This window comes from Pan paniscus, chromosome 19 (assembly GCF_029289425.2).
Source record: "Pan paniscus chromosome 19, NHGRI_mPanPan1-v2.0_pri, whole genome shotgun sequence".
NCBI classification, from domain to species: Eukaryota; Metazoa; Chordata; class Mammalia; order Primates; family Hominidae; genus Pan; species Pan paniscus.
The window spans coordinates 28,385,001-28,404,245 of NC_073268.2; the positions used below are offsets into that span (position 1 = coordinate 28,385,001).

The 19,245-nt window shown below is 42.9% G+C and overlaps 1 protein-coding gene and 1 long non-coding RNA gene across 2 annotated transcripts; one reads left to right on the forward strand and one right to left on the reverse strand.

Moving 5' to 3' along the window:
- The first annotated feature begins 1,627 nt into the window (after positions 1 to 1,627).
- On the forward strand, positions 1,628 to 3,543 carry LOC100992309 (C-C motif chemokine 3). The gene is made up of 3 exons (XM_003817961.5): positions 1,628 to 1,802; positions 2,491 to 2,605; positions 3,026 to 3,543. Exons 1-3 carry the CDS (start codon positions 1,730 to 1,732, stop codon positions 3,114 to 3,116), a joined length of 279 nt encoding a protein of 92 aa, XP_003818009.1. The 5' UTR covers positions 1,628 to 1,729; the 3' UTR covers positions 3,117 to 3,543.
- On the reverse strand, positions 1,809 to 17,166 carry LOC134729447 (uncharacterized). The gene is made up of 3 exons (XR_010110545.1): positions 16,931 to 17,166; positions 14,978 to 15,070; positions 1,809 to 2,242 (listed from the first exon to the last, which is right to left on the reverse strand). It is a non-coding gene; the product is annotated as an uncharacterized LOC134729447 (long non-coding RNA).
- Positions 17,167 to 19,245: the final 2,079 nt, after the last annotated feature.

The window sequence follows — 19,245 nt, forward strand, 5'->3', positions numbered from 1 at the left end:
CTTTCATTTCTTTTTCTACTAGGAGTCCTAGCACTTTCGGCTAAATGCTACAATTACCTGTTCATACACTCTACCTGCCCCCACGAGATCAGGGGCATCTCAGAAACAAAGATCATTAAAACCAACTAAATCTATTTCTCATTATAAAATGAGGTATGCTGATTGATTGTGAAAGAATAAAATAACAAAGTACGGAAAAGAAAAAAAAGCATATAATCTGGCTGAGAAGGTAGAGACCCTTCCACACCACTGAAATTATGTATTGAAAAGAATAAGTAAAAAACTGCTTCGGTTTGGCATGGTTTATGTAATTATAGTATAGGATCCTTAAAATGGTTCAAAGAAATGGGAAATCAAGACTTCATTTTGGCCAAAACCATTGAACAGAAACTTTAGCATATTTATCAATAATTTCTTTCAGATTAAACAACTGACAACAACCTATTTTTCAACCAGTGATGTTGGAAATGTTTTTTTAAAAATTAGTTTATAAATTTGTGGGCTGACCAAGAAGGTAATAAAGTGTAACTAAGTAAAATGAGAAAAATTCAGAAAAAGAAAAAAATAAGAAAATAAATCACCCAGGGACCTATCACACAAATATAAGAACTATTCATTCTTTAAGGCATGTATTTACAAGCCTTTGTATTTTTTTCCATGCTTAGGGTTGGCAAGGAATATATATATATTTGTACAAATATATATGTGTATATGTACAAATATATGTATATATAGTACAAATATATATATTTGTACAATTCTTCAGACTTTGTAGAATTTGTATAATGTCGTATCTTGCTTTTTTTAACCACTGATGTTATAAGCATATTTATGCCACTTCATTCATTTTAAAGACTTAATAATAAATGATCTAGTGGATAATTTATCATTCCCTGATGGAGAAAAATTTAGCTTTGTTTATTTTAGAGTTATAAACGATGCTGGGTCAGGTATCTTTATGTTTGAAGATGGCTCCATATTTGGGTTGTTTCCACAGAACTCTTTCCTAGAAATGCTTTTTCTAGGTTAATGGCTACAAATATTTCTAGGCACCTGACATATTGACACCCACCTCTAAAGTATTTTTATGATCCACAACTAGCGTTTAACACAGCGCCCTAGTCACTACATGACTAATAAATAGACAAATGACTGAAACATGACCTCATGCTTTCTATTCCTCCAGCTTTCATTCAGTTCTTTGCCTCTGGGAGGAGGAAGGGTTGTGCAGCCCTCCACAGCATCAGCCCATCAACCCTATCCCTGTGGTTATAGCAGCTGAGGAAGCAGAATTGCAGCTCTGTGGGAAGGAATGGGGCTGGAGAGTTCATGCATAGACCAGTTCTTATGAGAAGGGACTGGCTAAGAATAGCCTTGGGTTGACATATACCCCTCTTCACACTCACAGGAGAAACCATTTCCCTATGAAACTATAACAAGTCATGAGTTGAGAGCTGAGAGTTAGAGAATAGCTCAGAGATGCTATTCTTGGATATCCTGAGCCCCTGTGGTCACCAGGGACCCTGAGTTGTGCAACTTAGCGTGACACCATCACTACGCTTAAAAATTTCCCTCCTCACCCCCAGATTCCATTTCCCCATCCGCCAGGGCTGCCTATAAAGAGGAGAGCTGGTTTCAGACTTCAGAAGGACACGGGCAGCAGACAGTGGTCAGTCCTTTCTTGGCTCTGCTGACACTCGAGCCCACATTCCGTCACCTGCTCAGAATCATGCAGGTCTCCACTGCTGCCCTTGCTGTCCTCCTCTGCACCATGGCTCTCTGCAACCAGTTCTCTGCATCACGTGAGTCTGAGTTTCGTTGTGGGTATCACCACTCTCTGGCCATGGTTAGACCACATCAATCTTTTCTTGTGGCCTAAAAGCCCCCAAGAGAAAAGAGAACTTCTTAAAGGGCTGCCAAACATCTTGGTCTTTCTCTTCAAGACTTTTATTTTTATCTCTAGAAGGGGTCTTAGCCCCCTAGTCTCCAGATATGAGAATCTAGGCAGGGGCAGGGGAGTTACAGTCCCTTTTACAGATAGAAAAACAGGGTTCGAAACGAATCAGTTAGCAAGAGGCAGAATCCAGGGCTGCTTACTTCCCAGTGGGGTCTGTTGTTCACTCTCCAGCTCACTCTAGGTCTCCCAGGAGCCCTGTCCCTTGGATGTCTTATGAGAGATGTCCAAGGCTTCTCTTGGGCTGGGGTATGACTTCTTGAACCAGACAAAATTCCCTGAAGAGAACTGAGATGAGAGAACAGTCCGTTCAGGTATCTGGATCACACAGAGAAACAGAGAACCCACTATGAAGAGTCAAGGAGAAAGAAGGATACAGACAGGAACAAAGAGACATTTCTCAGCAAAAACGCCCAAATGCCTTCCAGTCACTTGGTCTGAGCAAGCCTGCCCTCCTCAACCACTCAGGGATCAGAAGCTGCCTGGCCTTTTCTTCTGAGCTGTGACTCGGGCTCATTCTCTTCCTTTCTCCGCAGTTGCTGCTGACACGCCGACCGCCTGCTGCTTCAGCTACATCTCCCGGCAGATTCCACAGAATTTCATAGCGGACTACTTTGAGACGAGCAGCCAGTGCTCCAAGCCCAGTGTCATGTAAGTGCCAGTCTTCCTGCTCACCTCTATGGAGGTAGGGAGGGTCAGGGTTGGGGCAGACACAGGCCAAAAGGCCATCCTGGAAAGGCCCAGCCTTCAGGAGCCTATCGGGGATACAGGACGCAGGGCTCCGAGGTGTGACCTGACTTGGGGCTGGAGTGAGGCACGTGTTACAGAGTCAGGAAGGGCTGCCCCAGCCCAGAGGAAAGGGACAGGAAGAAGGAGGCAGCGGGACACTCTGAGGGCCACCTCTACTGAGTCCCTGAGAGAAGCTCTCTAGACGGAGATAGGCAGGGGGCCCCTGAACGAGGAGCAAGCCCTGAGCTGCCCAGGACAGAGAGCAGAATGGTGGGGCCATGGTGGGCCCAGGATTCCCCTGCTGGATTCCCCAGTGCTTAACTCTTCGTCCCTTCTCCACAGCTTCCTAACCAAGAGAGGCCGGCAGGTCTGTGCTGACCCCAGTGAGGAGTGGGTCCAGAAATATGTCAGCGACCTGGAGCTGAGTGCCTGAGGGGTCCGGAAGCTTCGAAGCCCAGCGACCTCGGTGGGCCCAGTGGGGAGGAGCAGGAGCCTGAGCCTTGGGAACATCCCTGTGACCTCCACAGCTACCTCTTCTATGGACTGGTTGTTGCCAAACAGCCACACTGTGGGACTCTTCTTAACTTAAATTTTAATTTATTTATACTATTTAGTTTTTGTAATTTATTTTCGATTTCACAGTGTGTTTGTGATTGTTTGCTCTGAGAGTTCCCCTGTCCCCTCCCCCTTCCCTCACACCGTGTCTGGTGTGACACGAGTGACAACCGAGTGGCTGTCATCGGCCTGTGTAGGCAGTCATGGCACCAAAGCCACCAGACTGACAAATGTGTATCGGATGCTTTTGTTCAGGGCTGTGATCGGCCTGGGGAAATAATAAAGATGCTCTTTTAAAAGGTAAACCAGTATTGAGTTTGGTTTTGTTTTTCTGGCAAATCAAAATCACTGGTTAAGAGGAATCATAGGCAAAGATTAGGAAGAGGTGAAATGGAGGGAAATTGGGAGAGATGGGGAGCGCTACCACAGAGTCATCCACTTTACAAAGTTCTGGAACATTGAAACTACGAATATGTTATAACTCAAATCACAATATGCATGCTCTAGGAGAATTCACTACTCGAATGGACACCATTAAGCAGAGTATTCTGTAGGGCATATTCATGATGAATCAAGCTCTTAATAGCAATTACTTACATTGTTGAGGCTTACTCCTACTGAGTGCTTTTTATACATTGTTCATTTAATCTTACCAATGCAATAGTACAGCTTAGGTACTATTAATACCTCCACTTGACAGAAAAGTAACCCAGGGCTCAGAAAGGTTAGACAACTTGGCTGAGGTTACACAGCACGTAAACGGTCAATTGTGTTCCAAAACTGGACTTTTATTGAACTACAGACTATGCTGTTAACCATTGACCAAGTTATTTCCCAAAGTATGACCCACCTATACTCAAATCTTACCCTATTCTTTAGTGAATGATATTTTATCCATTGCAACCACTTTCTGGTCAGGATTCTGAGTTGACATAGAGTGTTTGAGCAGTGATTGTTGAAGCCACTTAAACAGGATCTTTAGGTGTAGACCTGGGAACTGATATTTTTATCAAGCTCATGAGGTGTTCCATAGCATGTTAATGACTGAGAGCCACTGTCAATAGAATTCACCACTGTTTTCTAAATGTGGTAAGTATCTGCATATGGCAACAGGTGTATTATACATTATTTCTCTAGAATCTACACTCTACAAAATAAATAGCTAATGTTAGAGAAGGAAAAGACAATCAGCTTCTGTGTGGAGCAGGATGCTGTCTATAGATTTACTGTGAAAGGTAAGTTATTTAATAGATGGATTGCTTGCATTATCTGTACAAGAAATCCATACGAAGCTAGGGTCCTTTTTGCAAAAGAAAGAGAAATTCAAAATATTTGTGTGAAAACCAAACGTGTTAATTTTTATGAGCTATGCTTATTTCATTTTGTTTCAAATAATCTCTTTTTTGTGTCCAAACATGTTTAGAATTGTAGTGTTCCAACTCTTTAAAGCATAAACACTACTACTTAGCAAATATTAAAATGCATATACTATGTGAACTACATCCCATTTGACCTGATCCCATTTCTAGGAATCTGCTTCATAGAAACACTGCCAAAAGATAAGATATGTAGACATGAGGATATTCTTTGCAGTGTGGTTGGCAAACAGCAAAGAAATGCAAACAGTCATCAGTAGGGGATTAATCAGTAGAGGATTAAGATGTCCATCAGTGGAATATTCTGAAGTCAGTAAAAAAAAAGTAGCACACATCTATAACTGTGGAAAGTGTTCATAATATTATATGTAAAAGGCAGACCTAATTACCTTCAGTATATGCATATATATTCTCTACATATGCTATGGAACTATCTGTAAAGTATATTATTTTGTTTTATTTTTAAATGCCATATATACATATACATTTACATAGGCAAATATTTGGAAAGATACACATCAAATAGCTAACTGATTTCTTTGAGGAAATGAGGCTTTTTTTTTTTTTAGGAATGAGGGTTTTTCCTTTTTATATTCTGCACTTTTAAAACTTTGAGTTATTTTCTGATTAGCTTGCATAGCTTACCTCTCTGGTCTCATCTTACCCTGTTCTTTGATGGGTGATATTCCATCCATCACAACTACTTTCTGGTAGGGATTCTGAGTTGATGCAGAGAGGATAGAGCTCAACCTGGCTTATACTGTTTTGATGCCGTGGTGGCTTTCATATAATGAGGGTACAGCAACAAACACGTCTTTTTGACAAGGCTGTTTCTCTCTCTCTCTCTCTCTCTCTCACACACACACACACGCACACACACACACACACACACAAGCAGCTTTTGTCCCCATAGATGCAGTGAAGGTGTCATCATTCCTTCTTTATTGGCTTTCAGGAAAAAATATAGGGGCATACAATATTTGCCTGCACTGAATTGTTTCTCAAGGTCTAGAAACCCAAAGCTAAACGAAGTTTAATCATGCCCAATATTCCCTAAATACAAGTGTTATGAACAAACAGAGTAAGTTGAACAAAGACCCCTGATAGGGAACTGGAGAATGGGAATTGCATTTTTAAGCAGTTCAGCTGATCTGGCAGTCCCTAGCTCTCCTCCCTGGGGGAATGTCCTCCACGGACAATCTGAGATGTGCAATGTGGAGGATCTGCTTTCTGGAGGCTGCTGACTTCCTGTCTGTGTGAGTTAGCCTGAGGTTGCCTTAGGTATTGTGCAATCAGCAACTTTTTGGAACCAGTCTTATTGTTTCTTTGGCAATGTGACTCCCTTCTAATGTCTGTAGGCTACTATTTGCTTCTGATCAATTCCATGGGCCAGGTAGCCAGAAGCAGACAGGTTGTCAGTTACATAGTTTGCATTTGCATTTTAACTGGGGTTGGGGATGTGCATTTTCTTTTCTCTTTTTTTTTTTTTTTTTTTTTTTTTTTTGAGATGGAGTCTCCCACTATCACCCAGGCTGGAGTGCAGTGGCGTGATCACGGCTCACTGTAACCTCTGCCTTCCGGGTTCAAGCGATTCTCCTTCCTCAGCCTCCCAAGTAGCTGAATTACAGGTGCCCGCCACCACACCCAGCTAAGTTTTTATATTTTTAGTAGAGATAGGGTTTCACCATGTTGGCCAGGCTGGTCTCTAACTCCTGACCTCATGATCCGCCAGCATTGGCCTCCCAAAGTGCTGAGCTTACAGGCGTGAGCCACCGCGCCCAGCTGGGGATGTGCACTTTCTAGCACAGACTGCACTACCATTGTCACCCCGACCTCCCAGCCCCTGGTGAGAGACCTCTGCCTGCATCTTGGCCCATGTGGATGTGATGAATATTTGACGCTTGGCCTCATTATGTCTCTCATCTTCCTGTCTCTGCTCATGTTAACTTTATCTTAGAGTAGAAAATTCTGCATTTACAGCCCTTTAAGTCTCCAGATTACTGGATTCTCAGTCAACAGGCTGGAAGGGCCTTTTTAGCAAGTTGCATTTCTTCTTTTTCAATTTCAGATGAGCCCATTTCAAAGTAGCCTAAACTCTTTCTTAAAGGACCTTACTGATGTAATACACAGCTACTAAATTCCAATATTCAGAATCTTTTCTAACAAATTCCTTAATGCTGCAGTGTTGGTATTTGGCACAGGCTTTTAACACCAAAATAAGACAGACCATAGTTCAACCAGCACGTGCAATACCTTGTAATGGGTATGGCAAAAGGTAGTGCCCAGACAGGACAGCATGGTGAACATCACCTGGGAACTTGGGAGAAATGCATATTCTGAGCCCCACTTCCTTTCTTAATAGACTAGGGCCCAGCAACCTGTGTTTTCACAAGGCTCCAGGTAATTCTGATGCATGTAAGGTTTAAAACTCACTTCCATTTCACAAGGTCCTCACCAAATTACCTCCTACTTTCTCATTTCAGCCAGTTCCACACTTCAGTCAGGGCCTGTGACTTTTAACAAACCCTGTGTCTCTGCACAGATACAGATCTCATATCTCTCAGGATGCTGGCAGTTTACAGGCAGAAAGCAAACAAGCAACCAAACTCAAAGAGGCTTTGAGTAAATGCACCTTGTGGCTCCAAGACTATAGGGCATCGAGGTGGCCCTAGCTCCAGGCAAGGCTGGACGCAGCGGCCCTGTGGTATCTCATGAGTCCTCTTTGCTTCTCTTTCTGATCTCCCTTTCCTGTGAGAGGCCCTGGGTGGCTGCCAGTACCTGCCAGTGTACATGAATCCTTGTTCATTTTCTGCAGGGAAGAGTGAGTCTGTGTTCCCATTGGAAAAAACATCACTAGGCCCTTTCGGATTTGACTGACTTAGGAACCGAATTTCCTAACCAGTCGCTGTGGTTATGGGGATGGGTTTCATTGATTTGCTTAAGTTAATCAAGGCACATAACTTGAATCTTTGGGTTTACTGAATTTTACATAAACTTAAAGCCTGAGAATGGTGGGGAAGGGGGTTTGCCCTGAAGAAATGTGAGTTTCTGGCATCAGGAAACATGCAGAATAGATGCTGGTCAGGAAAAACAAGTTTTCACTATAATGTGTTTGTCTTTTTCCTGTTATTTTTGTCTTGATAATATAAAAGGCACTAATACTTTGTGTGTGGTAAACGTTTCTTCTCCTATGCTCTCTAGATTAGAAACTACTAGTCGTCCACTTTCCTGAATGACTTTATTTTTAATAAGATGCTGACTCGTGTATTTCCTGTTGCACAGTGAATGACTATTGCCCAAACCTAGGGCAAAAGAGACATAAACTCTTCATGATGTCAAGGTAACCACTAGAAAATGGGGCTACATACCCACGCCAGAACATACTAAGAAAGGTAGAACTGGACCTGCCATAAGCACTACCCACCTTCCTTCATAGAAGCCAAAGATCGGGCACTGAGGATGCAGGAGGAGATGAGACAATTCTTAGAACAATGAGTCCTCAATAGAAATTGTCCATATTGAGGAACAGAAGGGAGTCCTTTCATAGTGGATGGACAAAGGGGTAGACAAGGAGACTGCAAGCGAAGGAGACACTTCATACTTGCCGTTTTTATTCCTCCTCTTTCCTGGGAACTGCACCCACAAAAATACATTATGTGGGATTGACCACATCCCAAATGCTAGGTGGCTCCTGATTAAAATAAGCTGATTTGCATCTTGAGTTTTTTAAGCTTACCATAACATAAGCATTTCTCATGTCATTGCATTGTTTGTAAAGGCTGCCTAATAGCCAATCAAGGGAAGATCCCATAATTTTCTTAGCCATTTCCATATCATAGGCAATTTAAATTGGGTCCAATTTTAAGTTGCTATAAATATGCTGGGGACCAAATACACTTATGCATTGTTCATTTTTTCCATATTTGAATTTATTTCTACGGAGAATAGATTCCTAGACATGGACCCTCTTGGCCAAAGGCTAAGAACATTTATTTCAAGGTTCCTTATGCATATTAGCACCCATATTAAACACATCTTTAGGTCCTTTGCTTAGCGCATATCTCTCTTGAATGAACAGATGTCTGAAAGCCTGGCTGTACTCTCATCGCTCAGTAGCTCAGGCTTCGCTAATACAGCTCTGTCCATCTGTGTGTGATTGAAGTTGGGCTGTGCTGCTCAGGACTCCTGGCATCATTGCATAAGTCAAGTCTACACCGTTAGAACAGCTGTGGGATAACATAGAAGTTTCTGCTCTGCCAGGGGAAAATATGACTACAGAGCTTTAGTGAGAAGGAACTAGTTAAGTGTGGTCTGGGGTAACACCAATATCTCACCTCCTGTCGCTGTGGAAACCACTTCCCCATAAACAGCCCCAAGACAAGTGAGCACTTGAACTGTTCCTGCAAATACCCTGAGCCCTGTGGTTACCCAAGACCCCCTTGCATGTGCAAGTCAACAAGACACCACGGTGCTTAAAAAACATCCTGTCTCATGAGCCACGGTTTCCAACTTCCCATGACTCAGGGCTTACCTCTTTAGAGAAGGGGACACAGCTTGGACCCCAGAAGGGGGCTGGTGACTGAGTGCGCAAGCCCTGTCCTCTTTTGCTCACTTTCTTGGGCCCCCACGTCCTCCTCATTCACAATGGCCCCCTGTTCCTAGGCCTCCTCTCACGAGTCTGTCTTTGTCCTGCCTTTTGCTGTTGTTCCCTGCACTCTCTGGCTGGGGTCAAACCACATCACCAAAGTCCAAGGACAAAGGTACCCAAGTGAAACAGAGAACTTCCTAAGGGATTTTCAAAATGCCCTGGGCTATCTGTTCAGGAAGATTTTCTTCCCCAAAGTGTTTTCACTTTCTATTCTATAAACCTTAAAGGCAGGGTACGGTCTTGTCCTACTTAGGGAAGGAGAACACTGAGTAGGTTTCAACAAGCGGCAGAACCCAGCTACAATCCCGGTGGCCAGCTGAGTCATAAAATTGCCACAGGTCTGCCTCACAGGTGATTTGCAGAGATGGCCTCTTGCTGGAAAAATTTCTTCTTAGACCATATTATGTTCCCCCAGTAGAGCTGGAATAAGAGGCAGACTATCTAATTAGCTGCAATTTCTACAGAGGGAGATGGAGGCCAAACCTAAGGCTCAAACAGAAATGGAAGGGAAAAGTGGGGAAAAAAGAAATCCCCAACTTCCTGCTGGTTCTTCTCACCCCCAAATCCCCAACTTCCTGCCAGTTCTTCTCATCCCCAAATCATCCCCTGAACAGTGCTGTCTCCATCTACTTCCTTCTGATTTTATCACTGGGTAGAAGGAGTTGGCTCACTTGTCCCCAGTGAAAAATGACTCAGGGTCACGCTGCTCCTTCCCTCAGAATGCCCAGGTCCCCAAGCACCCAGGCATCTGCTGCTTTTCCTAGGACCCCCAGAAGCCCCCCTAGCAAAATGGTAAATGGCAATTATGAGACTCACTGCTGGTGCCAGGCAAGGGCTGGTGCTTCTGCCCATCTCTGGAGAGAAGCAGGACTTGGAGGGTGGCAGCCTGCATGGGCACCAGTCGGTTTGAGGGCCATCCTGGGGACCCCAGGCCTTTGAGGTCCTATCTGGTGGTGGGACACAGGGAAGGGCCATAGAGGTGTTTTCTGGCCTGACCTGGGGTCTGCAGGGAACCAGGGAAGAGCTGCCCCTGGCAGAGGGAAGACAGGAGGAAGTGTTAGCAGGAGGAGGCTGCCTGAGGAGAACGCCTGAGCCACTGAGGTAAAGTCTAGGGAGCTGAGGTTGGGCAAAGAATCTTGAACAAGTGGACAGGCCCTATGCTTGCCAAGACAGAGATGGGAAGGCAGCATGGGACCAGGAATTCCCTTGCTGATTCCTCAATTTTTATAACTGTCTCTTTTAACAGCTTCCAGAATGAAAGTGGCTGAGGCTGGCATGTCTGTGCCAACCCCACCAAGTTCTGGTGCCAAGTGCATCATTGACCTCAGAGTCAAATCCCTGAGTGACCTGGAAGCAACAAGACACTGTTACGCTTGTGGCAGATTAGGAAGCAGGGACCCAGGCCCTAGGGACGTCCCTTCAATTCCTGAACGTACCCCTACCCAAGCAACCACACTCTGGGGCTCTTCTTAACATGCATTTCAACTTATCTAGACTATTTAATTTTTGTAATGTATTTCTATGCATTCTTGACTGCTTGTCGGAAGGGACCTCACAACACCCTCTACGCCCCTTCCTCAGCCCCTCCAGTCACACAGCGGCTGACACATATTCAGGCACGTGGCTATTCTTTGCGGCTCTCGTACAAGGTGGGTGGCTACGTTCAGCTTTTTCTAGAGGACATTGTGCCAAAGCTGTCAACCAACAAATATTTATAGAACATTATTTATCATTTCTGTGTTCAGCTACGTAAAACAATGAATTCGTTTTGAGTAAACCAGTCTTAAACTGTTGGTGATCCTATTGGCTTTGTTTTGTGACAAAGCAAGGTGGTGGGATGGGAGGGGAAGAGCAGAAAACTCTGAAGAGGGGAAGTCAGCAGAAAGGAAATGACAGTAATGCCTCTCCCCAAATAATGAAACTCTATTTTATAAAACAATGATTATTTTATAAAATATTATGCACCCAGTGTATAATGCATATGCACTAGGTAAATTCATGCTTGATATATATATTCATGCATTTAAGTTTATTTTTCTCATGAGTCAAGCTCTCTTAAAAATTATTCATTGTCCTTCAAATTCTAACAATGTCTCCAAGGGCTAAGTATTATTAATATTCCCATTTGGTAGAAGAGGAAATGTTGGCTCAGAGAGTTAAAACAACTTGTCCATGGCCATGCAGCGAATAAATAGTGTAACTAATATGCAAACCTATGAGCATTCCAGAACCACCTGGGATGGTCGTTTAAAATGCTCACAAGAGAATTGGGTTTGGATGTGGGAATCTAGACTTTTTCCAAAGCCCTAAGTGATATACATACAGACCAAAGACCAAAAACTACTGAATTTCTCAATAAAACTGGTTTTTGTTTTTTCGTTTGTTTGTTTGTTTGTATTTTTGAGATGGAGTCTCACTTGGTCACCCAGACTGGAGTGCAGTGGTGTGATGTTGGCTCACTGCAACCTCCACCTCCCAGGTTCCAGTGACCCTCCCGCCTCAGCCTCCCAAGTAGCTGGGATTACAGGTGCATGGCACTACACCCGGCTAATTTTTGTATTTTTAATAGAGACGGGTCTTCACCATGTTGGCCAGGCAGGTCTTGAACTCCTGACCGGAGAGATCCGCCTGCCTCAGCCTCCCAAAGTGCTGGGATTACAGGCATAAGCCACTGTGCCCGGCCTCAATAAGAATTTAACCACTCTTTTAAAGATAAGACACACATGGTAATAGACATCTTACCTGGGTATTATTTCCCTAGAATCCATGCTCCACAAAATCAGTGGTTAACATTAGAGAAAGGAAAGACAGTCAGCCAATATATACAACAAGACTTCTATTGTGAATGCAGAATTATTTGACGGATTGCCTAGATTGAGGTTAAGAAACTATGGTCCTCAGAACAAATCTAGCGTGACCCTGTTTTGTAAATAAAGTTTGGTTGAAACACAGCCACTCCCGCCCTTTTACATATTATCTATTGCAGCTTTCCCAAGACAAAGGTGGAGTCACATTGTTCTAACAGAAATGATATAACCCACAAAGACACCAGTATTTACTATCTGGCCTTCTATAGAAAACGTGTGCTAACTTCTTGTCTGTCATGTTTTTAAGTATAAGAAAGTTAGACTGAGTCAGGATTCCTGCTGTAAAATGCAAGTGGGAGAAATTCAACATACTTGTGAGAAATGCAAAATATATTAACTTTTTGATAAGCCCTACTTACTTTGTGTGTTTAAAACAATCTATTTTTTAGTATCAAAAAGTGACATTTTGATAATCGGCATTTTTGAAGAGAAATTACACAGTCTGTAGAAAAATTTAAAATTTACATACTCTTCAATCTTATTTCTAGGAATCTATTTCAAGAAACACTATCTAAAGAAACAAAGGAGGGCCAGGTGCAGTGGCTCACTCCTATAATCCCTGCTCTTTGGGAGGCCAAGGCAGGTGGATAGCTTGAGGTCAGGAGTTGGAGACCAGACTGGCCAACACGATGAAACCTCATCTCTACTAAAATACAAAAATTAGCCGGGCATGGTGGAAGGCGCCTGTAATCTCAGCTACTTGGGAGGCTGAGGCAGAAGAACTGCTTGAACCCAGGAGGCAGAGGTTTCAGTGAGCCGAGATGGCACCACCGCACTCCAGCCTGGGTGGCAGAGTGAGACTCTGTCTCAAAAAAAAAAGACACAAAGTGTTGGCACATTGCTGTTGTTTGCAGCTCTGTTTGTAAAACAACCAATAGAAATAAATTCTTTAAAAGATGAATAGTTTAAACCATCATGGTATAACCACATAATAAACACAAAATTACTGAAAAGAATGAAGTGGATATACATACTGAAATGAAAGGTATCTAAGATAGTAATGTAAAACTATGTATATAGAATATACATTCCATATGTGTATCTCTATACCAATATCTATATTACCACATATTTATTATATAACTGTACATATAATAATATTTTGCTTTGGTAAAAGCTATATATATTTACATAAACATAAGAAGGACATTTGATGTGTGTGATATATCCCAATCTATTAAATGTGATTTCCCTGGCAACCATAATTTTTAAGAAATGAGGATCTCCACTTTTCATTTTCCATTCTTTGTACTTTGATTTTCATAAGTATGAGTATGTGATTTTTAACTCAAAAACCAAGATTTGAGAAGCTGGGGCCTTGCACTAAAAACTGGTTCTGTCTTAGTTCTCTTGAACCACTTGCTCTGGGTCCCTCACTGAGGGGACAAGCTTTGCAGATTTCAGTCTAGTTCAGAGAACTTCAGGAATGCTCGCTGCTGTTATGTTACCCATTGTATGAAGAGATCAAGGCAACTAACATGTCCTGTCTAGACCCAAAGAGTACATTTTGACTCTCTCTCTCTCTACACACACACACACACACACACACACACACACACACCTGCATAAATAGCTTCTCTCATGCAACATTTTATATTCCCTTCCAATTTTGAGATATTCCTCCTCTAGCCCATCATAGCAAACCAGCTAGGGCAAGTGTGGGGGCATTATCCGGAATCATGATAGTAGCAATCTCTGCCTTGATGAAGCCATAGAGTCTCATTCTTTCTTCCCCTAAGGACTCTCAACATCTGATGACTGGCACCATTGGCCCATGAACTTTAAAATATTTCAAATAGATCTAGGATTTATTTCACATCTCAACAACATGAATATTGCATAAATCCTTCATATATTAGATGAATACTAAACTGACAGCCTATTATAATCGGGGGAAAGGAAAAGCAAAAGATTCTAATAGACAGCAAGTTCACATTGGCTGGGTCTCTTTCCTTGGTTAACCTCTTTTTTAAGAGTAAGTGGCAGACAAAGTAGGGTTCACTAAATAGTCCACATGTTCCCCTTCATGGCATTTGCATTGGGCTCTTGTGGCTAATTTTGGTCAATGAATTGTAAGATTAAGTGAAGCATGTCACTTCTGGACCAAGACAGTTAAAAGCAGTATGCCTTTTCTGTCTTCTTTCTCATTCCAGAATCTACAGCTACAGGATGGAAGCAGCCTGAATTCCTGAGTCACCACTTGGAGGAGAGCTGCTCTAGGATCAATAATGCTCAGAGTGTAGTTCATGGGTCAGCAGCATCAGGATCACCTGAAACCTCATTAGAAAGGCAGAATCTTGAGTCTTACCAAGACCTGTAGAATCAGAGTCTCAGGTGGAACCCAGGAATCTGTGTTTAGACAAGCCCACCAGTGGATTCTGATGCAACTAAATTGTGAGATCCAGTGATCTAGCCCACATCAGATTTTGTATGAGTGGAAAACTTTTACCTTGTTAGACCACTGGGAGTTTGTTTGTTATCTAGGTACAACCTATTCTATCCTTACTTATATATAAACATAAAATGCTTAACTGTTCTCCAATCATCAGCTCCACCTTAACATCTTGGGGAGATCCCATCACGTTTTGGTCACATCCAGTTATTAAAATTCCTTCAGTTTAGAACTCTAATCTTAAATTTGACTTAACTAACATTTCTACTTCTTCCTTTCTCCTTGCCCTTCACCAGAGCAAAACAGGCTCTGGTAGTTGGAGTGTGATGAAGCTTTAGTTTGGTTCTGAGATACCCTCTCTCCTTCTCTTTTTAACTCCTCTGGCATGTTGGAAAGAGGGGTTGTCTGTGTGGGGTAATATAAAGAGAAAATTTTGCTGGTTGTGGTGGTTTGTACCTATAATCCCAGTGCTTTGGGAGGCCAGGGCCAGAGGAACACTTGAGGCCAGGAGTTGGTGACCAGCCTGGGCAACACAGTGAGACCCTGTCTCTACAAAAAAAAAAAAAATTTACTTAGCAGGCATTGTAGTGTGCAGCTATAGTCCTAGCTACTCAGGAGGCTGAGGCAGGAGGATCGCTTGAGCCCAGAAGTTCTAGTCTGCAGTGAGCTGTGATCACACCACTGTACTCCAGCCTGGGTGACAGAGCAAGACCCTGTCTCTAAAAGAATTTTTTTTAATTTAAATGTTTAAAAGAGAGAGGGGAAAGAATTCTTTTAACTGCCTACAGATGTAGTCCCTGCCCCCACTGCTAGGTTATCCCTGCATCTTTTAAAAAAATATTGAAGTTATGGGCAATGCATGTATATTTTCCTCGGATAGATGGGCATTCCTGAGGGTCCTCTCTCTGCATAGTTTCTTAGGTGAGAGATCCCACCCTTGCCCAACATCTTTCACCTCTCTCTTCTGCTCACACCACTGGCAGCATACCCTGGGCCTTTGCTAGCCTGGAAGACACCATTGAGCATGTTACAAAAAAGCACCATGGAGCACACCTAGCCCTGTGCGAGTGCAAGACCTTACAGGTGATGGGCAGACTGGCTTTCAGCACCCTCTTGCCCACACATCCAGGGGCCTTTGTAGACAGCAGCCCTGAGACCACCCCATCAGCTACTGCTGTTAAGATCCTTGTAAGCTAAGCAGTGGATCTCCTATTGGTAGGATGAGCACTTTAAGACTCAAAGGGGTTACTATTAATAACTATGCTGGCACAACTGGCATAAACTGGGTCATTTCCCAGACAAAATGGGACACGTGATTCCCCCAACCTGTGTGGAGTGTCACTGGGAGGATGGCTCGAGCCCAGCTCCCTTCCACAGGATCACTCGGCCAATGGAAAGCTCATTCCATGTGGTGGGAGAGCAGCCTCCAGCAATCCTTTTCCCTGCTTTGGTTCCTATCTCCTGTTTTCTTCTCCCCTGCTCATTTTGGATCAGGCAAATCATGAGGTTCACCATGTAAGCTGACATCCAACTGGAAAATGAGTTGCCTTGTTTGCAGGTACTTCCAGTTTGTACAAGTTACCCTCTGGAGACCCCTTCACTGGGCTTCAAGAGCAGTTAGAAGTAAAGACCTCTCCTTCACAAAGGTGGAACCCACTAGGCTGGCCACTTTCTTTCCTCTTCCTATGTCTACAATGCCCTGGAAGGATTGTCTGGCCCCAGTTGTTAGTGACTTAGTTTAGAATATAAAGTCTATAATGAAAACTTAGTCTCAGATTTGGGAACTAGCCAACATTTGTGGGGCAACAGGGTATATCCCGATCAAAATCTTTTTACAAAACCAGTAAAATAATTCAGGAAAGACCAGGCACAGTGGCTCACGCCTGTAATCCCAGCACTTTGGGAGGCCAAGGCGGGCAGATCACCTGAGATCAGGAGTTCGAGACCAGCCTGGCCAACATGGTGAAACCCCATCTCTACTAAAAATACAAAAATTAGCTGGGCGTGGTGGTGCGTGCCTGTAATCCCAGCTACTCAGGAGGCTGAGGCACAAGAATCACTTGAACCCAGGAGGCAGAGGTGGCAGTGAGCTGCGATCATGCTATTGCACTCCAGCCTGGGCGACAAGAACAAAACTGTCTCAAAAAATAATAATAATAACAATAATAATTATTATTATATAGGAAAATACAGAATGGCAAACGGGTATATTATTACTGCATTATTAATGTAAAAATTGAGTATAGTGTTGAATAAAGTGAGAAAATCCCTAAGACAACTGGCATATAACAGGAGAGTCTGGATTGAACCCCCAATTTGGGAAGAACATGCTTGATGTGATGTAATCACAGGCAGGGGATTGGTCATCTTCACATATAAAGACAGAATTAATATGAGAAAGTTACATACATTTGGTAGATACTAGTTGGGTTCCAAGGTCTTTCTCTCTTTCTTTCTCTTTTATCCTTACATGATTCTTCGGAAAAGCAACCCCTCTGGTAGTTTGTGTGGTTTTCAGCCCATCAACATTGCTTATTATAGACATTGATCAGCTGAAACAAATCAGTAAATCCACTTCTCTGGCCACAAAGATGAATTAAGATACAGGTTGGCAAACTTGCTCTGTAAAGGACCAAATGGAAACTACTTCAGGTTTTGTGGGTCATACAGTGTCTTTCACAACTACTCAGCTCTGCTTTGTCGTATGAAAATATGATTCATTCCAGGTAAGGAGTCCTTGCTAGACTGTGGGCTGTAAACAATACAGAAACAAATAAGCCCAACTGCATTCCAAAAAAACTTTTTTATGGACACTAAAACTCAAATTTCATACAATTTTCATATTTCTCAAAATATTCTTCTTTTGGATGTTTTCAATGACTTAAAATGTAAAAACATCTTAGCTCGCAGGCCATACAAAAACAGGTAGTAGGTCAAATTGGGCCCAATGGCCATAGTTTGCTGGCCCCTGGGTTAAGAGACGGGCTCTTAATCCAAGCCAGCCAGACCAATAAAAGTGGAACTCAGGCTCTTGGCTCAAAATATGAGGATACAGACATTGTCTTCCCAATTTGCTCTGGAAGTTTCTGGAAGCTATTCTGCCAATAGAGTAACTAGGATGAATATAGTAACTTCTTTCTAGGATGAAGCTCTCAAATGCAGGGAGATCAGAAATTCAGAAAGACATGTATAGTCCATAGCGAAACAAGGACCACTGAATCAAGTTTTGCCTGAAACTAATTCTATTTCTTGAAGCTTCAGTTATGTGAACTAATAAGTTCCCTTTATCATTTAAGCCAGATTGAGTTATTTTTCTGACACTGTGACTTAAACCATCCCTAACTAACATAGACTGCAATGTTGTAAGTATGGGTCCCCAAACGTGGAACTGGCTGAAGGCAGTAGCTAAGGTCAAAGTCAGTGGGGATACCTCTAGTTACCAAAATTGCCGGTTACCCCCATGGCCTGTTATATATTCTAAGTCCATCTTCGAGCCAAAGTTTTATCAAAAAGGAAAATTCAGGGTATTGGAGACTATTTCTTGCATCAGTCTTAGTAAGGCCCACTAAGAAAGAAATTAACTTACTTTGAAACTGATTCATCTGATAGCAGAGAAGGGGAAAAAAAGTAGTTTTTTAAAGAAATGTACTTTCTGCTTGCTGCCTGAAAACCAAGCTAATTAAGAATCCTGTGATCTGGAGCTTGCAGGACTAGAAGAGCAGAATTTTCCACTCCAAGCTAATGTTAATATAAGCAAAAATGAGGAGGTGAGAGATTAGGCAGGACAAGAAAGCAGGCCCCGAAGCAGCCAAATCCACCTCCTTCTCAGATCCCACATTGTAAATATTTATCTTGATGATAAAATGAATGTATTAGTCAGTTATCCAGAAAAACAGAAACAGTAAGCTATTTCTCTCTATAGATACAGATTGGATACCAATGTTGATATAGATATAAATACCGAGATATTTATTAGGGGAATTGGCTCCCACAATTACGGAAGCCAAGAAGTCCTGCCATCTGCAAGCTGGAGAACCAGGAAAGCCAGTGGTGTGATTTGGTCCGAAGGCCTGAGAACCAGGGCAGCCAAAGTTGTCAGTCCTGGTCCAAGTTCACAGACCTGAGAAGGGGTCAAGAAGGGTAGGTGATGGTACAAGTCCCTGTCTGAGTCTGAAGGCTCAAGAATCGGAAGCGTGGATGTCAGAGGGCAGGAGAAGATGGATGTCCCAGCTCAAACGCAGACAGCAAAGTCACCCTTCCTCAGCCTTTTTGTTCTATTTGGGACCTCAGTGAATTGGATGATGCCTGCCTGCATTGGTGAGGGCAGATCTTCTTTAGTCTTCTGATGCTAATCTCTTCTGGAACACCACACAGACACACTCAGAAATGATGTTTATCAGCTCTCTGGGTATCCCTTAGCTTAGTCCAGTTGACGCGTAACATTAACCATCACAATGAACAGCTGTGCTCTTTGTGAAGGTGCAGCTGTATTCATCAGAGGCCGGGAGCTAAAGACGCTGACCTTCGCACTTGTTTCACCAGCAGGGGGCAATGTGGAGTCAATACAATGGGGGAGCCGGTGGGCGGCGGAAGGGATGACCACAGGGCTCCCAGTGCTGTGCTGGAAGAGACGTGTTGAAAACCCAGTTCTAGAAATAACTGTATCTGATAGATTTTCTGCTTATGATTAACCATCCAATGGAATGAACCAAAAATAACTAGAT

Excerpts from the sequence above, each read along its gene's own strand:
- LOC100992309 (XM_003817961.5), top strand. The coding sequence starts at position 1,730 with ATGCAGGTCTCCACTGCTGCCCTTGCTGTCCTCCTCTGCACCATGGCT. Across the intron at positions 1,803-2,490 it reads CAACCAGTTCTCTGCATCAC|TTGCTGCTGACACGCCGACC; the intron begins GTGAGTCTGAGT and ends CTTTCTCCGCAG. Across the intron at positions 2,606-3,025 it reads TGCTCCAAGCCCAGTGTCAT|CTTCCTAACCAAGAGAGGCC; the intron begins GTAAGTGCCAGT and ends CCTTCTCCACAG.